Source organism: Trachurus trachurus, assembly GCF_905171665.1.
Source record: "Trachurus trachurus genome assembly, chromosome: 10".
Lineage (NCBI taxonomy): Eukaryota > Metazoa > Chordata > Actinopteri > Carangiformes > Carangidae > Trachurus > Trachurus trachurus.
The window spans coordinates 17,004,024-17,021,913 of NC_139894.1; the positions used below are offsets into that span (position 1 = coordinate 17,004,024).

The window sequence follows — 17,890 nt, forward strand, 5'->3', positions numbered from 1 at the left end:
TCAAATTTGTGGCAAACAAATGCAAATACACAAACGTGCAACAAATGCTGCAAAACGTTTAATGCAGCTACAGTATTTCGGTCATACAATGCAATGGAAGTGATCCCAATGGACACAAGCCTAGTGGTGGGAGTGGGCATAATCCAAACAGTAGCAGCCCAAGTGGGATGCATTTGTTATTCAATACCTTTAACTTAAAGTCACAATGAGCCATTGCAAGTCTGAGCCAGATTCCTCGCTTTTTTGTATCCCCTGAAAACACTTTCATTGTGTTGTTGTAGAATTGAGTTTTTGAAGCTCTTTTGTTTATTTGCATGTGCTGCTTTTTTGATGGAAATGTTTACTGAATTAGCAGTGTGTATCTTTGCATGTGTTATCTTAAGTTGCAGTGCATTACGCTCTCTGGGCCACCATTTGTTCCTGGTTATCTTGACTATAGCTTCATCTCATGCCTTCCTTTATTGTGGTTTCCTTTAGATGCTGTTTGATAAAGATAACATTAAAGGTCTCTAGAGCTTTTAAGCTCCTTGCCGCTGTTAATTTCACAGAAGTTGCTGCATTTGACCTTGCTCATACATTCACACAAATAGCTTCAAGACTAGGTATAGGTTTTCGTCTTCACAATAGCATGGTCCTTGAAGGCTGATGCTGCAGCAGCAAAACATTGTCTTGTTCCCCTTCTTCCCCCCTCTCTGTCTCTCTGTCAGACAAACATGCACGCACTTACACACCCACAAATGTAAACTGTCTGGATGAGATTACAATAAGCACGTCTGGTCTCTTCTTTACCATGAGACCAAAAGTTGCGGCATCTTGAGAGATTAAAAGCTTTTTATACCTCTGGGATGAATTGACAGATGGCATGAAGATTGAAGAAAGGGCACCAGAAGAAGAGATCATATGCCATAGCCAGGGGTAACAGAGGACAGCGTGCCAAAGAAGAGGTTAGAGAGGGACATGAAGGAGGAACATGAAGAGTCTGAGGCCAAGGCAAGACGTTGCGTAAGAGAACAGGCTTTAACAATGCCTTTTGAAAAAAAAGAAAGCCTGTGTCAAAACCCTTTATTTGTTTCCAATTTGAACAGTTCCCACACACACTCTCGCTTAGCAGTCGTTAAGCAGAGCGAGATGTGTGTGTTGTGATTTAAAACCTCATGTGTTTGAATTACCTTTATATGAATATTGCGACAAATTGTGTCCTCAGAGGTCAAACTAGAGCAGTTCATTCATTTTCTGCTCTGATTCCTTTTGTTCATTTACTAGTAGATTAATTTGCTGTTTGTTTTGCAGCAATTTACATAATAAAGCAGGAGAATGACTGGCAGTGCTGCCCTGTGTTTGCTTTTATGCCACCACATTTGCCTCATTCAGATTTGTTTTACACGTATACAGTGCTGCATTTTGGTTGTACTAAGTAGTTCTTCTTTTGAATAGCGAGTTGTGATGCATGACTTTTTAGTATCTGTGCGCCTCGTCGTTGCGTTCTTCGCTTTGCAAGCTTCAGCCTGAAATATGATGAGCTTAGGCTAAAAGCCCCCAGAGCCTCTCTTCTTAAAAAATGTGACAGCTAAACCCTCCAATCTAGCCACAGTCAGAACGAGAGACTTGAAGAGCAAGAAAGGAACTTGTGGTTCTCAGCTCAAAGGCTTGCTACTGGAGCTCAGAGTCCATGGAGAAACCTAATCAAAACGAGATATCTGTGATCAGTTTTGTTGTTACCCATTTTAATCCAGTAACACTGCTCGGCTTCACCAAAACAGATGAGCAGGCCCATTCGATCTAAATACCAATTCCTTAGAGTAAAAAGGGGGAGAACAGAGTGGGAGATAAGGAAAAGAAAACAGGGACAAAGACATGAGAAATGGACTGACAGATGCATGCACAAACACAGATTGGTGAAGGTGCCATGATGAAAACCAAAAGAAAGAAAAAAAAGCCTCAATCATGGATAAAAATACAAGGTCTTTTTTTGTGGTTATTCTGACAGCTTGTCTAAACCGCTGCAGCAGAGAGAAGTGTTGGTTGCCAATCAGAGGCTCAAAATCTCCACCAAACTTGGCTGTGGGTGGACAAGCATTTCCCCCTGATAGCTCTCTGGCAGTCAGAGAACGGGAGGACTGACAGCGAGTAGGAGAGACAAGGGAGAAATGATACAACATTATATATCAACATTATACAATAAAAGTACTGGACAATAAGCTACTCTGTGTCATAAACAGTGTTAAAACTCGGCCCTGACTTGAAAATATGGATGGTAATGAATGTGGACACCTTCTTTCTAGCTTTTTTCAGAGGTTTCAACCACACATTAATGTATGATTTGATCAAATTTGACTTTTGAAATTTAAAATACATGGAACATCTACTGTAGTTCTTTCATATTTTAATAATATTATATATCAAACTAGCTTATCACATTTTTAAAGTTTCACTCCTTTTCCTACTTTTATCTTTCTTAATTGGCTTCACAACACATGTACAGTATTTGTACAAAAGGGCAATTAAAAACTGAGATTTCAACTGAGTTTCAATCAAGTGTTTCTTGTCTTACCTTAAAAAAATAGTCTATCAAACTCCCTGTTATGTAATGTGGCATGACTGTCATAAGAATAATGTGACTGCTTTATAACTGTGTAATGCCAGCAATTATTGTAATATGATCCAAAGCAATGTCTCTAGTACTTTTCAATGCATACATTGGCCTTAATGTTACTGTTATATGGTGAGGGAGGTGTATGCTACATGTTACAGTAAGTGTAATCCAAACATAAAGTCAATAAAATTCTATTTGAATAAGTTTGGTAATAAGGTTGTGAGAGATTGAGAAAAGGAAACAACGAGGGAGAAAGTAATATAACGTAAGTGAGACTGTATGATGAAAAATAATACCAATACCACCTCATCATTTATCTGTATCAGGGGAGATGGTTATAAATTGAACTTCTCCTAAATGTTATTTATATTGCTCCCAGTAAGACAAGTCCAGAGCATCTGTGACAGTGAGCTGAACTGCCAGCTCCAGATACCCCGCGCTTCACCTCTAAATGCTCCGCTGCTACATGTCGAGCCTGCATCGCACCGAGGCAGTAATCCACTCTGATGCCATAAGAAAAGAGCTTAAGCACTGACATGCTCCATGTCCCACAGGCAGGGCGTGTCTGGAAGAATCTGGGTGTGCGGGGTGGGAGGGAGCACGGATTCAGATGAGAGGGCCGGTGATATGATGGATGACGGCAGAAGCTAAAACCTGTTGTGCTTAAAAGGAGCAGATGGCAGCTTCACATGCAGGACAGGTGTGCTGGTGGAGAGGGGGAAGAGTTCTCTTTAAGTTCTCCCTCGTCACTATTAACTAAAAGCACATAATGTATGTGAATGTAATATTACATTCATAAAATAAGCATAAAAAGGGCTAAAATAAAAAGTGTGCCTTTGTGTCCTATTGACTTGGAACGATCGTTCTGGTGAGAACGTTCCCAGCAGTAATTTCACTTTTAAGAGCAACATATACTCGTCACTTTATGTCAAGAGAGCCACTGGGAGTAATAACATGGACTCAGTGACACACAGACTGGATTAGGTTAAATTGTGATAGCAGTTCCACTTTACAAAGCTCATCTTTTAGCAGTTTAATATTAACCCCATATCTCCAGCACATCCAAGGGCCAAATCAGACTTCCAATAAAGCACATAAAGAGTACATCAGCAGTTTTAGTCGCTTTCAGCAACACTGAACAGTTTTACAGCCACAAACAGGAAGCTGAGACATCACAAAAGTCTTGTTCCTGTCATCACTTAAACTGGTGAAAAAAAAAATCCTGCTAATACTTCATTCATTTAGTATGAGTTCTTACAATGCATTGCTCAGAAGCAAGATTGATTGTTACATCATTTATATAGTTATATAATTATCATCCTTAGGAAAGAGCATTCATGTAAGAACAAAAAGCTGCACACAAGGAGTGATACTAGAATAGGACCACGCACACACACTCTGCTGTGTGTGGGCCTCAGTTGATCGATACCCTTGTCCCAAATCTGCTAGCAAGTATATTTCTTCGTATTATTTTCAGTATCCAGTGCCACTACTCCCCTTCTCATAGGCTCATTTAGCGTGTGTGTGTGTGTGTGTGTGTGCAGTGCCCGAGAGGGAGAGAGATCATCCCTTGACTATTGCAGTTTCCCACACACCTATTTTACCCAGCAGAGTGTATCCAGATTACAGTTAATCCTAAATACCACAGTCAGACTCCTGACAGCAGCTACAAGGAGTTGGCATATCAACTCCATTTTAGCTTCGCTGCACTACGGCTGCAATTTAAGACTGATTTAAAATTTTATTGAGCACCCTTGAGGCACATCCTAAATTAGCTACTGTATATCGCTGAGGTTTTAACTCTTAATGTGCCACAGCTCAGCCTGAGGATTATTTACATAGTTTCACTGTGGCTGATCAGACTGTCTAGATTCAACAATATAGAACCTGTTTGTTATGCTATACACCCGCAGTGCATTGTGTATCGCTTTTTAAAAATATGTTTTCTCTATTTTTTCGTACTTCTTGTTACTTCTCGTATGAACATTGGCCTCACTGTAACCTAACATGCTCCAATCTTGTGCACATTTTCCCTGTTTATCTGCTCATATTTTCTTCAGTGGGGAAAGCAAATAAAAGAGGAAACAGCTCAAAGCCAGGACAAGATTCTGCAGCAGAAAACACAACTTCAGGGAGAAAAAGAAATACAGACTGAGAGGTAGAAAAAGTGTCAATTAAACTTCACCCTTTCTGACTGCAAAAACCCACCTCCACCTAGTTAGAGAAACAACTTCTTCATACGTGTCAAGAACAAGTATGACTACTGAAGAAAAAGAGATGATGTCAAAAAGACAGCTTCCTCAGTCAGCATGTTAGAGACCCTCTGCTAAACGAGAAACCCAGTGACTTAAAAGATAGAGGAAAAGTAAAAAAAAAAAAAACATGCAAAAAAGAAAAAGCAAGTCATGAAAGGAGAGATGTCATAGTGCCTATTAACATCCTCCAACTGCCATTTTTGTGCAACATCCCGCAGAAACTACCAGCTTGGAACGGAGGGTGCTGGATGTTTAGAGTGGCGCAGGTTTTATTCTGCAGAGGTACATGTGAGTCTAAAAGTGACGCTTTCATGTAACTCTATGCGAGCTGACAGGTGTGTAGGAGAGGTAAATAAAGAAAAGAGGGAGCTGTCATAGGCACTATATGCCGAATTCTGCCGCTAGCATGTCTTAAATTAGCACTGAGGATTGGCACTGACTTTTTTTCTCATATAATGTGATTTAAGCCACAGATTACTTGGTTAAAGTTTCAAAATTAGTTGACATAAAGCCTTATGCACAGTCCTGGCAGGACTAACGTCTGGGTTTTAACAAAGCTATAGTTAGATAATGCTGCACATGCTTCTATGTACTGTGTACTGACCTAAATAATCTCACAATAGTTGATACCTAGTTTTAAATTCAGAAGTATTCAGGCAAGCCTAAGGGGGTAAAACTAAATAACTGATGCAAGATATATTTTACTACAGTACATCCTCTGCTTGATACCTTAAAAAACCTGCCTGATAACAATACGCTGTGAGCAATTAAGACACGTTCACCCAACTCAGACTGTTCTGTGCTATGAATGAAACTCCACCATTTGTAGCTCTGTTGAAATCCCAGTCATCATGGCGTCTCATCCATAGGAGACACCATATGAACGCACAAAGACCGCCTGGGAACTGTTTAGGTCTTTGACAAGAAAGTGTGTGTGTATTTCTTTTTTGGAACAAGTTTTTCATCCTGGATGATGCAACTGTGAAACTGATTCAATACATCAGTCAAAGGATGATGACATCCCTCCTTCTGGGAATATGACTAAAAAGTAATGGTTGACTGTGATTTATTTAAGACATTCATGTACATCCGTACTTTTGGACTTAAAATCATTCAGTGAAGCGCTCATGGAACATGTAATGAAATGTCTCTGACACAAATCTGTCAAGGTGTCGTTTCAGGTTCCTCCTTTCATTTTTTGCTTTGTTGCCCCACGGACAGAAAATGTAACAATCAGACTGAAACCAAAAAGGCAATGCATAAATATTCTGTTACTAATGAAAATGTAATCTACTCTAGTCCTAAATCTGCTTCTTATCTTCCACTCATTTCTAAATCAAAGATAACCCCCTGGGAAAAAAGCTCTGAGCGGAGAAAGCCTGTAAGTTCTGCTGCACAAAGGACACCGCCAGACTTTGAATTGTATTAAATATCAAAAACAAAATTAACAAGACTTGTAAATATTCATAGAAAAGCAGACAGAGGTGCCACATGGGCCTTCACTTACTGTTGGTTTTGAGGCGGGCTGGCTCACTGTTGCGGCTTCCTGCCTGGTTGATAGCCTTGACAAAGAAGATATAACGGGTGCCACTCTGCAAGCCGTGCACCGTGTAGTGGTTCTGCTTGATGTTAGGTACGATCATCCAGCTGTCTGCTGAGTTGTACAAACCTGGCAGATGCAAAGAAACACACACAAAACAGACAAATGTAACATGAGTAACCAGCTTCTGTTGATACTTTCTCCAGACCTAAAAACGTCATGGCACAATAAGACACACAGGGACTGTACAACATTTATGTAAACATACTGATCCATTCCAGGCATGACAGACTCCCTGAGGTGATACTGTAAATCTAAAAACCCATTAAGAGAAAGCCACTGACATAATATGACGAGTGCATCTCTATAGTAAGCGCCTGAGGGCGAAGGAGTGTGATAGCTTTTAATGTTCAAATGTATGGAAACGTGGGCAATACCAACATGACCCCGGTTAGTAGGTGCTTTGATTCAAAGTGACTTGCAGTAGAAGGTTAGTAATGGCTGGGCTAGCTCTGCAGCCACCTGCTTCTAAACACTGTCTTTTCAGTCTCTCAGCTGCAGCCGACTGTGAAGGATAAAAGGGAAATCTCAGCTCAGGGCAGAGGAGAGGATTGTCTACAATGGGGTGTGCTTTTGGTCTCTAGTCTTGTGTGAAATAACAGGGATGAATTTATTCACCTAAACTGACCCACCACATTATCACTCCTTTTCTCTGTCTTGTTTTCTTTTACTTATAAAATAGTGTTTGCCTGAATGTTAAAGCTGAAATACACAACTTTCAATCACATTACAGATGGCAGAGTTGTTGTGGAAGGTCCACTGGTTATCTGAATCAGAACACGGGAAAGTTAGTTAGACATGGTGATGCTGTACAAACAAACAAAGCATCTTGTTTGAGAGAACTAAACAACATGATTAATGTTTGTAGAGTTGGACGTAGAATTACAATCCCTTTCATTGCCTTGTCTTCACTCCCCAGTGCAGAATTGCAGGGAAATAAAAACCCTGAAAGGCTCTCAGGGCCATGCCTGCCATGTCCCTTCTGGTGAGGATGGCGCATTGTGAATTATTGAGCAAGATGGCAACAGCATGCATAAGTAATAACCAAGAGTCTGCTTGTAAATATAAATACTTCACGGGACGCAAATAAGGCCTTTAAAAGTGAGGCAGCTTTAAGAATGAATGAAGGGAAGGGACTCTTAAAGTTGAAGTGAAGGCTCTACATATCTGCCTTTCCTCCGACAAAGAAAACACTGGAGAAAACGTTGATATCCCCCTAGTAGATGAAAGACAAAGACACTGGCCAACAGACTCAACCACATGTTATTTCAGCATCATCTTAATAAATATGCATCTACTGTCAACAATGAAATACAATTGCTGTTTTCCTCACCAAAGGCAAGATTGTTGTTTTACTGTGACAGCTGTCCCTTGTTGTTAAGAAAATTACGCCTCCCACCTGTCGTTTTAGCCGCATCCTATTAAAATTACCGAGGCTACACTGTCTGTGGGCTTTCACAAAGACGAGGGAGAAGGACTTCGTGCTGCTTTCCATTTTCAAGGCTTTTGATCTCCATCCGCACCTCTCCATTTTTGCTCAATCAAATTAGGTCAGTACACAGTGACTCTCTATCACTACTTTCACATGCTGAAAAAAGGGGAGTTTTCTGATGCTAGTTGTGCTGCTTTGGTGTAAGTGAATGTGCCAACGCAGAAAGAGAAAGAAAAGCGAAACAGACCAGATCACGTCTTGCATCCAGACATCAAATCTGTGTTTGTGTTCACTCTGCCGACACATGAGAAGGGAACAGAAACACAAAGCATCTTGGGAATGTAAGAGGCTTAGTTTTTGATGATGCAATATAGAGTTTATTGTGACAGTGTGTATGTGGCTGCATGGACGTGTGCTGCATGTATGCGTACATGCAAAGACAAAGTCTTTGTGCGTATGAGAAGCTGTGCACCTACAACCTACATTTGTCCCCTGTGCACTATTTGTCTGCAATCACTGTAAAACTCATCATTATTTCATCCTACATTGGTACAAAGACTGATCCTGCTGATATTCTGACAGATCCCTTGTTAACACGAAGAGGGAGAGAGATTTTTACCAAACTCTGCCATGTCCTAATGCTCTCACTGCGGTACTGCTTTTCACCTGTGATAATCATGTTAATACTTCACCACAGGCGAGAGCTTATCAAAACACATGAACAACAGACAGCAGCTGGAATCAGCAGGTAGGTCATAAAATGTGGTTAACATACAGAGCTCCCTGAAAGACGATGGAAGGATTTCTAATAGTCCAGATAGATAGAGTAAATGGTTTTTACTGACAATTAGGAAACTGTTCTTTGATCTCAATTATAAAATCTAGGAGAACTAACATGGAGCTAATGTGGATGTTTGGCTTCTTGGACCGAGGTTGGGCTCTGTAGGTAAAGCTATCTCGATAACAGTAACTGGCCAAAATGAAAGGTACCAAACAAACTAAATGGGCACAGAGTCAAAAGACAAATGACACAAAGCTATTACGATGGTGTGCTATTTTAAAATAATTTCTTGCATTTCAGTGCAAAACAAAGAGGTCTGAATGTTGAAAATTATATTTACAGTAATTTTGCCTCCATTTGAAGCATTAATTCTGCCTTGGATTGAGATTGATACCATGCATGTATGCTAATTATAAACAGCTGGAAGACGGTTAGCTTAGCTTAGTGTACAGTCTGGAAACTAGGGAGAACAGTTAGCCTGCTGCTGATGGATAAACACCTACCTATCAGCACTTCTTAAGGTTGCTAATTAACATGTTATATACAGTATATCTGGTTTGTTTAATTTAATGAGTTAAACAGAAAGTAGTGCATTAGACTGGCAATCAGTGAGATTGCCAGGCAACCAGTGGAGACCCTGACATGAGCAATTGGTTAAATTTGTATCACCACAGTGTTTACGGCCATCATTACCTCTTAGTGCTGTGTTATTGATGAAACCATTAGGATGCAGCATTTAATAATTAAGGTCATATAAATGTTGTGTTTACATCAGCGCTACTGTCTGACATGTAGAATTACTGCCTCGGGCTGAATTACTGCACCGACCAGTTGCAATTTACATCCATGTCTGTCCAGAGCCATATACTATATGCAGGTATTTTGTCAAAGATTAGCATATAAACATTGGAATTGTGGCAAAGATCATGCTCTGTGATGTCAATTGTGACCTTGACCTTTGACCACAAAATTCAAATGACTCCATCCTTGATTCCAAGTTAACATTCGTATCAAATTGATGAAAGTCTCTCTGCATATTCCTCAGACATTGAGAATGGTGCGGGTGGACAAACACTTCTGGAGGCATAAAAAGCAAAACAACTGTTTGAGTTAAAATCATCTCCTATGTGACTGTGGTGTGGATGGGAGGAGGCTGAATATTGTATAAACTAGTCTGAATGAACAGAAAGAAAAACAAACATTTACAGAGGCGTGAATGCACAATGTGTGGATGGTTGGGATATTTTCAGCTTGTACTGAGCCGCAGGTAGCAGCTACAAAATTACAGCTCAGGTTTAAGTTTTCGTTTAAAGACATATTTGGCTTTCTGACACTGCTTACATTTCTCCATGGCATTTGGTTTCACTTGCTGATTCTATTTTCTGCCGCTCTGCTTGGATGCTCCTGCAGAAGCAAGGTTCGCAAGACCCCACAAACCCCTACTGCCCTCCTCATGGGAGGCCCGAGGCTGAGGATGAGACCAGACGAGAGAAAAAGAGAGAGCTGGGATAGCGCTCGAGTGGGAGCATTTAGCCACTTGGAAAGTCTGAGAAAAATGCTTTGGCAAAAACTCAAGTGGCATGGCAAGCTAAATGGGTTTCTCTCTTTCTCAGTTTCTCCTGTGAATCTCTGAGGACTCAGTGGCAGCACAGTGCTGAATATCTGAGTCACTCAGTCTATCACAGCTGAAATGTATCCTGATGTTTCAACTGGCTGGGCCACTTGAGTCGCATGTTGAGATGGAGAAATGTCAGGCTACACAGAGGGGAGGAGAGCAGATGATAAAAAGGATCAAAGTGCAGAGGAAAAGAGAGGCGCAGGTGTGTCTGTGCACGCGCTCTCATGTGCACGATTCTGTACATTAATCACATCCTCCTCATATCAGTAGGTGTTAATTTCCACTTCCCCTATGTAACCATTATCCACTCAGATCCTCATCTGTTCTCCTGTTGCTCTCCTCCTCCACAGTGATCTTTCTTCTCCTTCATTTATGTTGTGATAGACGATCAGCGATAATGTGTTTGGCTAATGGGGGTCAGATTTTTGGCAAATATATAAATATTGAATAAAGTTTCAGGTAAATAATTTAAATGTAGTCGATCCTAACACCACAGACCAGACTGAGGGCAAAACAATAAACTCATTTTACAAGATTGCTCAGCAATAAAATTAGTCAATTAAGTTTGATTACAGTTAAAAAACTATGAATTTGTTTACCAATTACAGGAAAACAATTTTGGCTCTGTCTTTTTTCAGTTTTGTATTCAAAAATGGAAAAAATAGCAAAGAGCACAGTTTGTGCCAATGGTGGTTGGGTTTGACTGTAACCAAGGAATTGGCTTTAAGCCCATGTTGTGACCCAAAACACAGAGGCATAGGCTGACAAGATTGCCACATGGTGGTGATGTTGGATCTAAATCTGCACCAAAATCCAACCACCTGCTCCAAAACACTACAACACCCTGTGTATGGTAGGACTTATGTAAAAATATAGAATATGTAATGCAAGAGGCACTCACACATTCACAATGGCTACTTAGAGATAGATTAATGACACAAAATTAGACACTGTCTAGTCAGTCTGGCAGGATTTGCTCTAGTAGCGTTTCTGAAATCTTTGCAAAAATATTCCTGAAACAATAAATGAAACAGCTAGAATACAGGGAGAAAGGTTGAAAAAGGACACTGTTGATTTTACGCTCTCATCTCTAGTGTCTGCAGAGTTCTCACATAATCCCAGATACTAAATAGTGAATCTACTTGAAGCGTATCCTCATGATATGTCTACGTCCTATTTTTATAACGAGTAAGTCCTGATAAGTCAGCTCTGTCGCTTTATAAATATGAGCATGGAGGACAACAAAGACTAAAGCTGGACAGAAAATCTAGGTTATGCAACACAGTTGGTATGAAATATTGAACATAAGAAAACACAGTGAAAATAAGACAGAGGAATAACAGAAGTATTGTGCTGCTCCAGTTTAGTTCCCTTTGTAACTGCAGAGAGGTGACTGAGTTTCTTTTGCGCCTCTTTTGGGGATTGTGCATCAGTGTGTATGTGTGTGTCTGTGCGTGTTACATGACTCACTGATGAAATTCGTCTGGCCAGTGTAGATTGTGTACTGCAGCTCGTAGGAGGTGACACTGAACTCGTCCTCAGACGTCCAGTGAACAGTGATGGTGTCATGGGAGGCGGTGCACAGCTCGTCTCTTATGGATGGCGGGGTGGGAGCTACAAGTGGAGGAAACGACAACGTGATTCATGGTAAAAATGGAATAAAGAATGGTCATAATTAGAATGTCTGGTTAAATATAGAAGTCGTTCATTAAAACATAAAGATTAATATAAAGTAACATTCAAGAAAAGAAATGACCCCCTACAGGTTACATGATTTTTAGAGCAGCTGGTGTCTGGGATACATTTCTTAGCCTGGTAATATAAATAGTTCATGCTCTCAAGTATAAAATGACACAGTATGGAAAACCTTTTACACTATGTCTACAAGTTACGTATGTAAATAAGGTCATCCAAATGGTTTCACATGCCAGCTGGTCTGAGATACCCATCATTATGAGTGAGAGGACTATTTCGATGACAGCAGACTCGACTCTTACCCGTTAGGTAATCTAGTCCCTCTAATATCTTCTTCTCTCTGGAGAAGTCCAGGGCAAAGTTGTCAAAGGCCTCGTTCAGGTTGACGTCAGGGATGAGCACCTGGGAGGAGGCCGTTGCCATGGCAACCCTTTAGCGTAGAGGCCAGAACGCGCGAGGCGAGGTAAATGTCACAGGGAAGGTGGGGGAGAGTCCAGGACGGCCATGAGGTCGGACGTGGTGATGAGAGGGAAGGGGCACAAAGAGGGCGAGAGGTGATGAAAAGGTGGAGAAATGTGAGGAGACAAATGAAAGAGGAGAAGTGACAGGAGGGGAGAGGTGGTAGACGGAGTCATTGACACATGGGAAGGTGAGGGAGAAAGAAAATAAACAAGGACAGAACATTAATGATAAAGAAAACTCACACCATCAAACGAAGCTGTGCCCATAGACCCCACCTCTGTGTTGTTTCTTTGCCCACAAAGCCAGCAAAACATAGACAAACCAGACACACATCGGCACACTGACTCGGCAGTCTGTACAGCTTTGTGGAAACTTGTGCCTACTTCAATGAGCAGTCTGTGGCAGGAGCCAGCCTGAACCACAGTGCTGGCAAGGTTACAGAGCAGAACAGAGCACAGAGCAGCACTAGTCCTTCAGACTTTTGTTCCTCTGTTCCTCAGTGAGGAGAAAGCAGCCGGTCAATAAAGCAGCCAGGCAGGTGCTGGATTAAAAAAAGCAGGGTCTAGGCCAGAGGAAAGGATGCTACACTTGCTACAGGTGTTGCACAGTGTCTCTGTCTGTGCAAGGAACAGGGCCAGAAACATGCCGGCCTGCCTTCCGAACTATGCAGGTGGAAAAAGAAAGTGCAGAGCCGGCCCTTTAAATGATAGATGATTTTCAACAGAGGCCTGATATTGATTGCGGGAGTCGGGGAGGTTTGATAAAATGCTGATTTCACCAGCAGCTTTACTCTGAGATTGGATTTAATCGAAGGAATTTGATGAGAAAAATAAAAACAAAACAAAAGCAAATGTGCTTTGTCAAATAAATAACAAATGTTTTACTGTATTGGCAAAAATGGATTACATACTGTATGTCTCTACCATAAAACCGGATTCAGGTAATCTCAGTCCCCTTATGTACGCTTTTACTTTCCCCTTGATATTTTTGTACTCCTCTATAGGTCTTCATGTTGATTGATTGTTCGTTTACATGTAAAATCAAAAACCAATAAAAAGTAAATGACAAAAAAAAAAAGTGTGTGACGTAAGATAACACAGAGAGGCAGAGAGAGAAACTACTGTACAGCAAGAGGACCAGTCTAATACACCCTCTTCTGCTTACACAGTGGTAAATGAAGTGGAATCAGTGCCCTTTGTGCTTTGGTTTGCCGGCTCTTAGTATACTGTCTGTATGTTACACTTTTATTAAAAAGGATCAACAGCAGCACAAAGACGGAGGCTGCGCTTGTAGAGAAAGTCAAGGACGGCAGAAATGAGGACAGAGCTGTTGCCTGACTGCATTTGATCACATGTGTCTCCTGTTTCCAGGCTTGCAGCAGATTTCCAGAGTGTCTGGTGAAATAGGTGTAAAGACAGATCTGCTTTCTGAACAGGTCTCTAACCAGTGATTAGTCCGACAATCAATCAGCCGATATGAGCAAAGAACAGCCTCCACTGCCTACCTGGCAATGTGTGTTTGTGTGTTTGTGTGTGTGTTTACCACCCACCTTTCTGCTACATTTCGGGCGGTCTGGAGGAAGCGGGCGTGGTCGTTCTCCTTCAGGCTCTGCTCGGCCTGCGTGATGAGTGCGCTGGAGCGCTCCAGGCACTGGCGACAGTTTGCAATCTGTTGAGCCAGCTTACGCAATTTCATCACCTGGAAAACACACACACACGGACACAAGCACATGTTGGTATGTTGCGACACACTGATTCATATTCATTCGCTCAATCTGCATCCGTGCACCATATTTCATCACTGCTTCCACCAAAAAGAAAAAAAAAGAAAACCACCCACAAAAGTAGGTCTCTGGTGTTATTGATCTGTTATGCTCATCTCCTGTGGCTAGAAATAACTTTTCTATTTGCCCATGGCAAACTCCCGCTCACTCCACTGCACAAATTCATGAATATGTGCCTCGGAGCGTCTTCTACCTCCACATGCATCACAGCTATAGTCCAGTGAATTCATATGAGGAATTCATCATTTTGACAGTCACTAATCCACAAATGTGTTCAACAACTTCCAGAAAATATTATTAAACATTTCTGCCAAATTAATCCAAAATACTAATTTCAAATTCAGCATTAGAACCCCATTGCAACTCTCCTCACCCCCCCCCCCCCCCCCCAAAAAAAAAGAAATAGAAAATTAAAAAGACTGCTGCCAGGTGAAACCAACAAGCTGACTCTTGATAGCTGAAGTCTTGTCAGCGTATGAGGACAACAGCGCTACAACAAACACAAACCCTCTGAAATGTTGACAGACTGAATATGTTGGACACTGACCAAATAGTATGAGGACTGAAGTATGCCGCATTAATTAAACTGAAAGGAGATGACATTATCCCAGCTCACGTGTGGAGAGGATGAGAGGAGGTGAAACAGTCTGTATTAGGATGTTATTTCATACTCGGCCGAGCCAAACATTTAACCCTTGTTCCCATAAAATGTCTCCCTGATGTAACTACTCTATCAACCCCGGTGTGTGACGGCTGTAAAACACATGATAAACTACTGGACTGGCTCGTCATGCCAGCACTGACCCCATGACTGGTTACACATAAGAGCAGAGGAAAACAACATAATGCCTCACCTGATACATGGCAACAACAAGATGTACAGAGAGATAAATATACAGTGGGTACGGAAAGTATTCAGACCCCTTTAAATTTTTCACTCTTTATTTCATTGCAGCCATTTGCTAAAATCAGAAAAGTTCATTTTATTTCTCATTAATGTACACTCAGCACCCCATCTTGACAGAAAAAAACTGAAATGTAGAATTTTTTGCAAATGTATTAAAAAAGAAAAACTGAAATATCACATGGTCATAAGTAACCCTTTGCTGTGACACTCATATTTCACTCGCATGCTGTCCATTTCTTCTGATCCTCCTTGAGATGGTTCTACTCCTTCATTGGAGGTTACAAAAGAATTTCTGCAGCACTCAAGGTTCCTAAGAGCACAGTGGCCTCCATAATCCTTAAATGGAAGAAGTTTGGGACGACCAGAACTCTTCCTAGACCTGGCCGTCCAGCCAAACTGAGCAATCGTGGGAGAAGAGCCTTGGTGAGAGAGGTAAAGAAGAACCCAAAGATCACTGTGGCTGAGCTCCAGAGATGCAGTGGGGAGATGGGAGAAAGTTCCACAAAGTCAACTATCACTGCAGCCCTTTGTATTGGGCAGGTGATGAGCAGTGCCTGGTTTTCTCCACACATACCGCTTAGAATTAATGCCAAAAAGTTCAATCTTCGTCTCATCAGACCAGAGAATCCTATTTCTCATAGTTTGGGAGTCCTTCATGTGTTTTTTTGGCAAACTCTATGCGGGCTTTCATATGTCTTGCACTGAGGAGAGGCTTCCGTCGGGCCACTCTGCCATAAAGCCCCGACTGGTGAAGGGCTGCAGTGATAGTTGACTTTGTGGAACTTTCTCCCATCTCCCCACTGCATCTCTGGAGCTCAGCCACAGTGATCTTTGGGTTCTTCTTTACCTCTCTCACCAAGGCTCTTCTCCCACGATTGCTCAGTTTGGCTGGACGGCCAGGTCTAGGAAGAGTTCTGGTCGTCCCAAACTTCTTCCATTTAAGGATTATGGAGGCCACTGTGCTCTTAGGAACCTTGAGTGCTGCAGAAATTCTTTTGTAACCTCCAATGAAGGAGTAGAACCATCTCAAGGAGGATCAGAAGAAATGGACAGCATGCGAGTTAAATATGAGTGTCACAGCAAAGGGTTACTTATGACCATGTGATATTTCAGTTTTTCTTTTTTAATAAATTTGCAAAAATTTCTACATTTCTGTTTTTTTCTGTCAAGATGGGGTGCTGAGTGTACATTAATGAGAAATAAAATGAACTTTTTTGATTTTAGCAAATGGCTGCAATGAAATAAAGAGTGAAAAATTTAAAGGGGTCTGAATACTTTCCGTACCCACTGTATGTAAAAGTATGAATCTGAGATGGACTAGAAATTACTATTTGCCCTTGACCTTCTAGACCAAACCACTGTTGTTTCAGTCTTGTAAACACTCATCTATCTGCATCTGCTCGGTGTGGACATAAATGTATCAGTGCCCTGAAGTCTGAGCGGGACACAGAGGATTCTGACCCACTGATGTCTGCTTCACCGTCATTATAAAAAAACACACTGTGCACATGTAGCAGGTCAGTCGGTCACGCCAGGGTTCAGACTCTTTAAAAACAATTGCACACACAGGGTTTTGTAAAGCAGCCCCCTTTTGACTGAAATTTCTCAATGGTTGTACTGTAATTTAATTTCTGACTGAGCATAAGGAAGCCATTCTATGCCAATTTGAAATTTAACTAATCTACTTATCTTCATTATGGTTCATATCCTGATCCCCCAAATTAACTTAGTTTGATGAAACTCTCCACAGGAAATAACACCGGCTGCTCATGAGCTCAAAGAGTGTAAACAAAAGGTGAGCTGTAGGATGAAATACCAGCTTTGGTACCAAGTGCATCTCAGCACTGGTGATTAAATGAAACCTCAGTGAACTTTTAAATGGCAAACAGCGAAGAGACGTAGGTTCCCTTTTTGACAAACACAACCTGAATCTCTCAACACATCTACAATTATGAAAGACTTGAGGGGATTAGTCATTTATACTTTCAGCCATGTATTTTGGCTTGAAGTGCTTCAATGAAGAAAAATTCAGAAAAAAAACAATAAAAAAAACAACAACATTGTGTGGCAGTTGGTTAAGAGCTTGTCACCAGAAGCTCTCAAAGAATCAAAACACTATCTAATGTGCGGTGGCTTTTTCCTGCTGCAAAAAGCTACTCCTGCTTAGAAGCCTCTCTAAGCTGGCGACTTAATGGAGTTCTCAATTGAACGTCTTAGCTGCTCTTCCACTAAGTCCACCCTAATCTGTTGTCACTATAAATGACATTTGAGCAGGTTGTTGACCGCAAAAAGAGGAGAAGCGAGACAGGTTTAATGGATGGTTTATTATTTGGAAACATATGCCGCAAACAACAATTTTGGAGGCGATTACTCCCTCTCTCTCTCAGAATGATGGACAACATTGCTCTCTGAGTCTCTGAGTGTGTTTGTGTGACTATCTCAACCTGCAATGTCTGCATCATATTAAACTGAGCAAACCTTAAATGTTAAAGCGCTGGCCTATCAGTATTACAGTTCTTCAATTACAAATACACATCCAATTTAATATTGTAGTGCTGAGTCCAAAAAATATTTCTGTAATCACCTTTAAAAAAAACAACAACCCAGTAGTCTAATCTTGGTATGACTGAATTATTCTGCATATGACCCTGACTAATACTCATAGTATGCTACATTAGCATCAAAACAAAGTAAATAAAAAATAATAATACATACGTAGTCTAAGAAAGAAGGGGAAAAGTCAGGGGGCAGGAGCCCACTTTAG

The 17,890-nt window shown here is 41.1% G+C and overlaps 1 protein-coding gene across 4 annotated transcripts in view; it reads right to left on the reverse strand.

Annotated features, from left to right (window-relative positions):
* mid2 (midline 2) overlaps window positions 1-17,890 on the reverse strand; it is a 98,035-nt gene that overhangs the window by 12,322 nt on the left and 67,823 nt on the right. For all 4 annotated transcript variants that reach the window (XM_083980230.1, XM_083980229.1, XM_083980231.1 and 1 more), the window contains 4 exons: window positions 13,986-14,134; window positions 12,277-12,404; window positions 11,750-11,893; window positions 6,356-6,517 (listed from right to left, as the gene is read on the reverse strand). In XM_083980230.1, coding sequence (XP_083836356.1) covers window positions 6,356-6,517; window positions 11,750-11,893; window positions 12,277-12,404; window positions 13,986-14,134 — 583 coding nt within the window. The remainder of the gene's footprint in view (window positions 1-6,355; window positions 6,518-11,749; window positions 11,894-12,276; window positions 12,405-13,985; window positions 14,135-17,890) is intronic.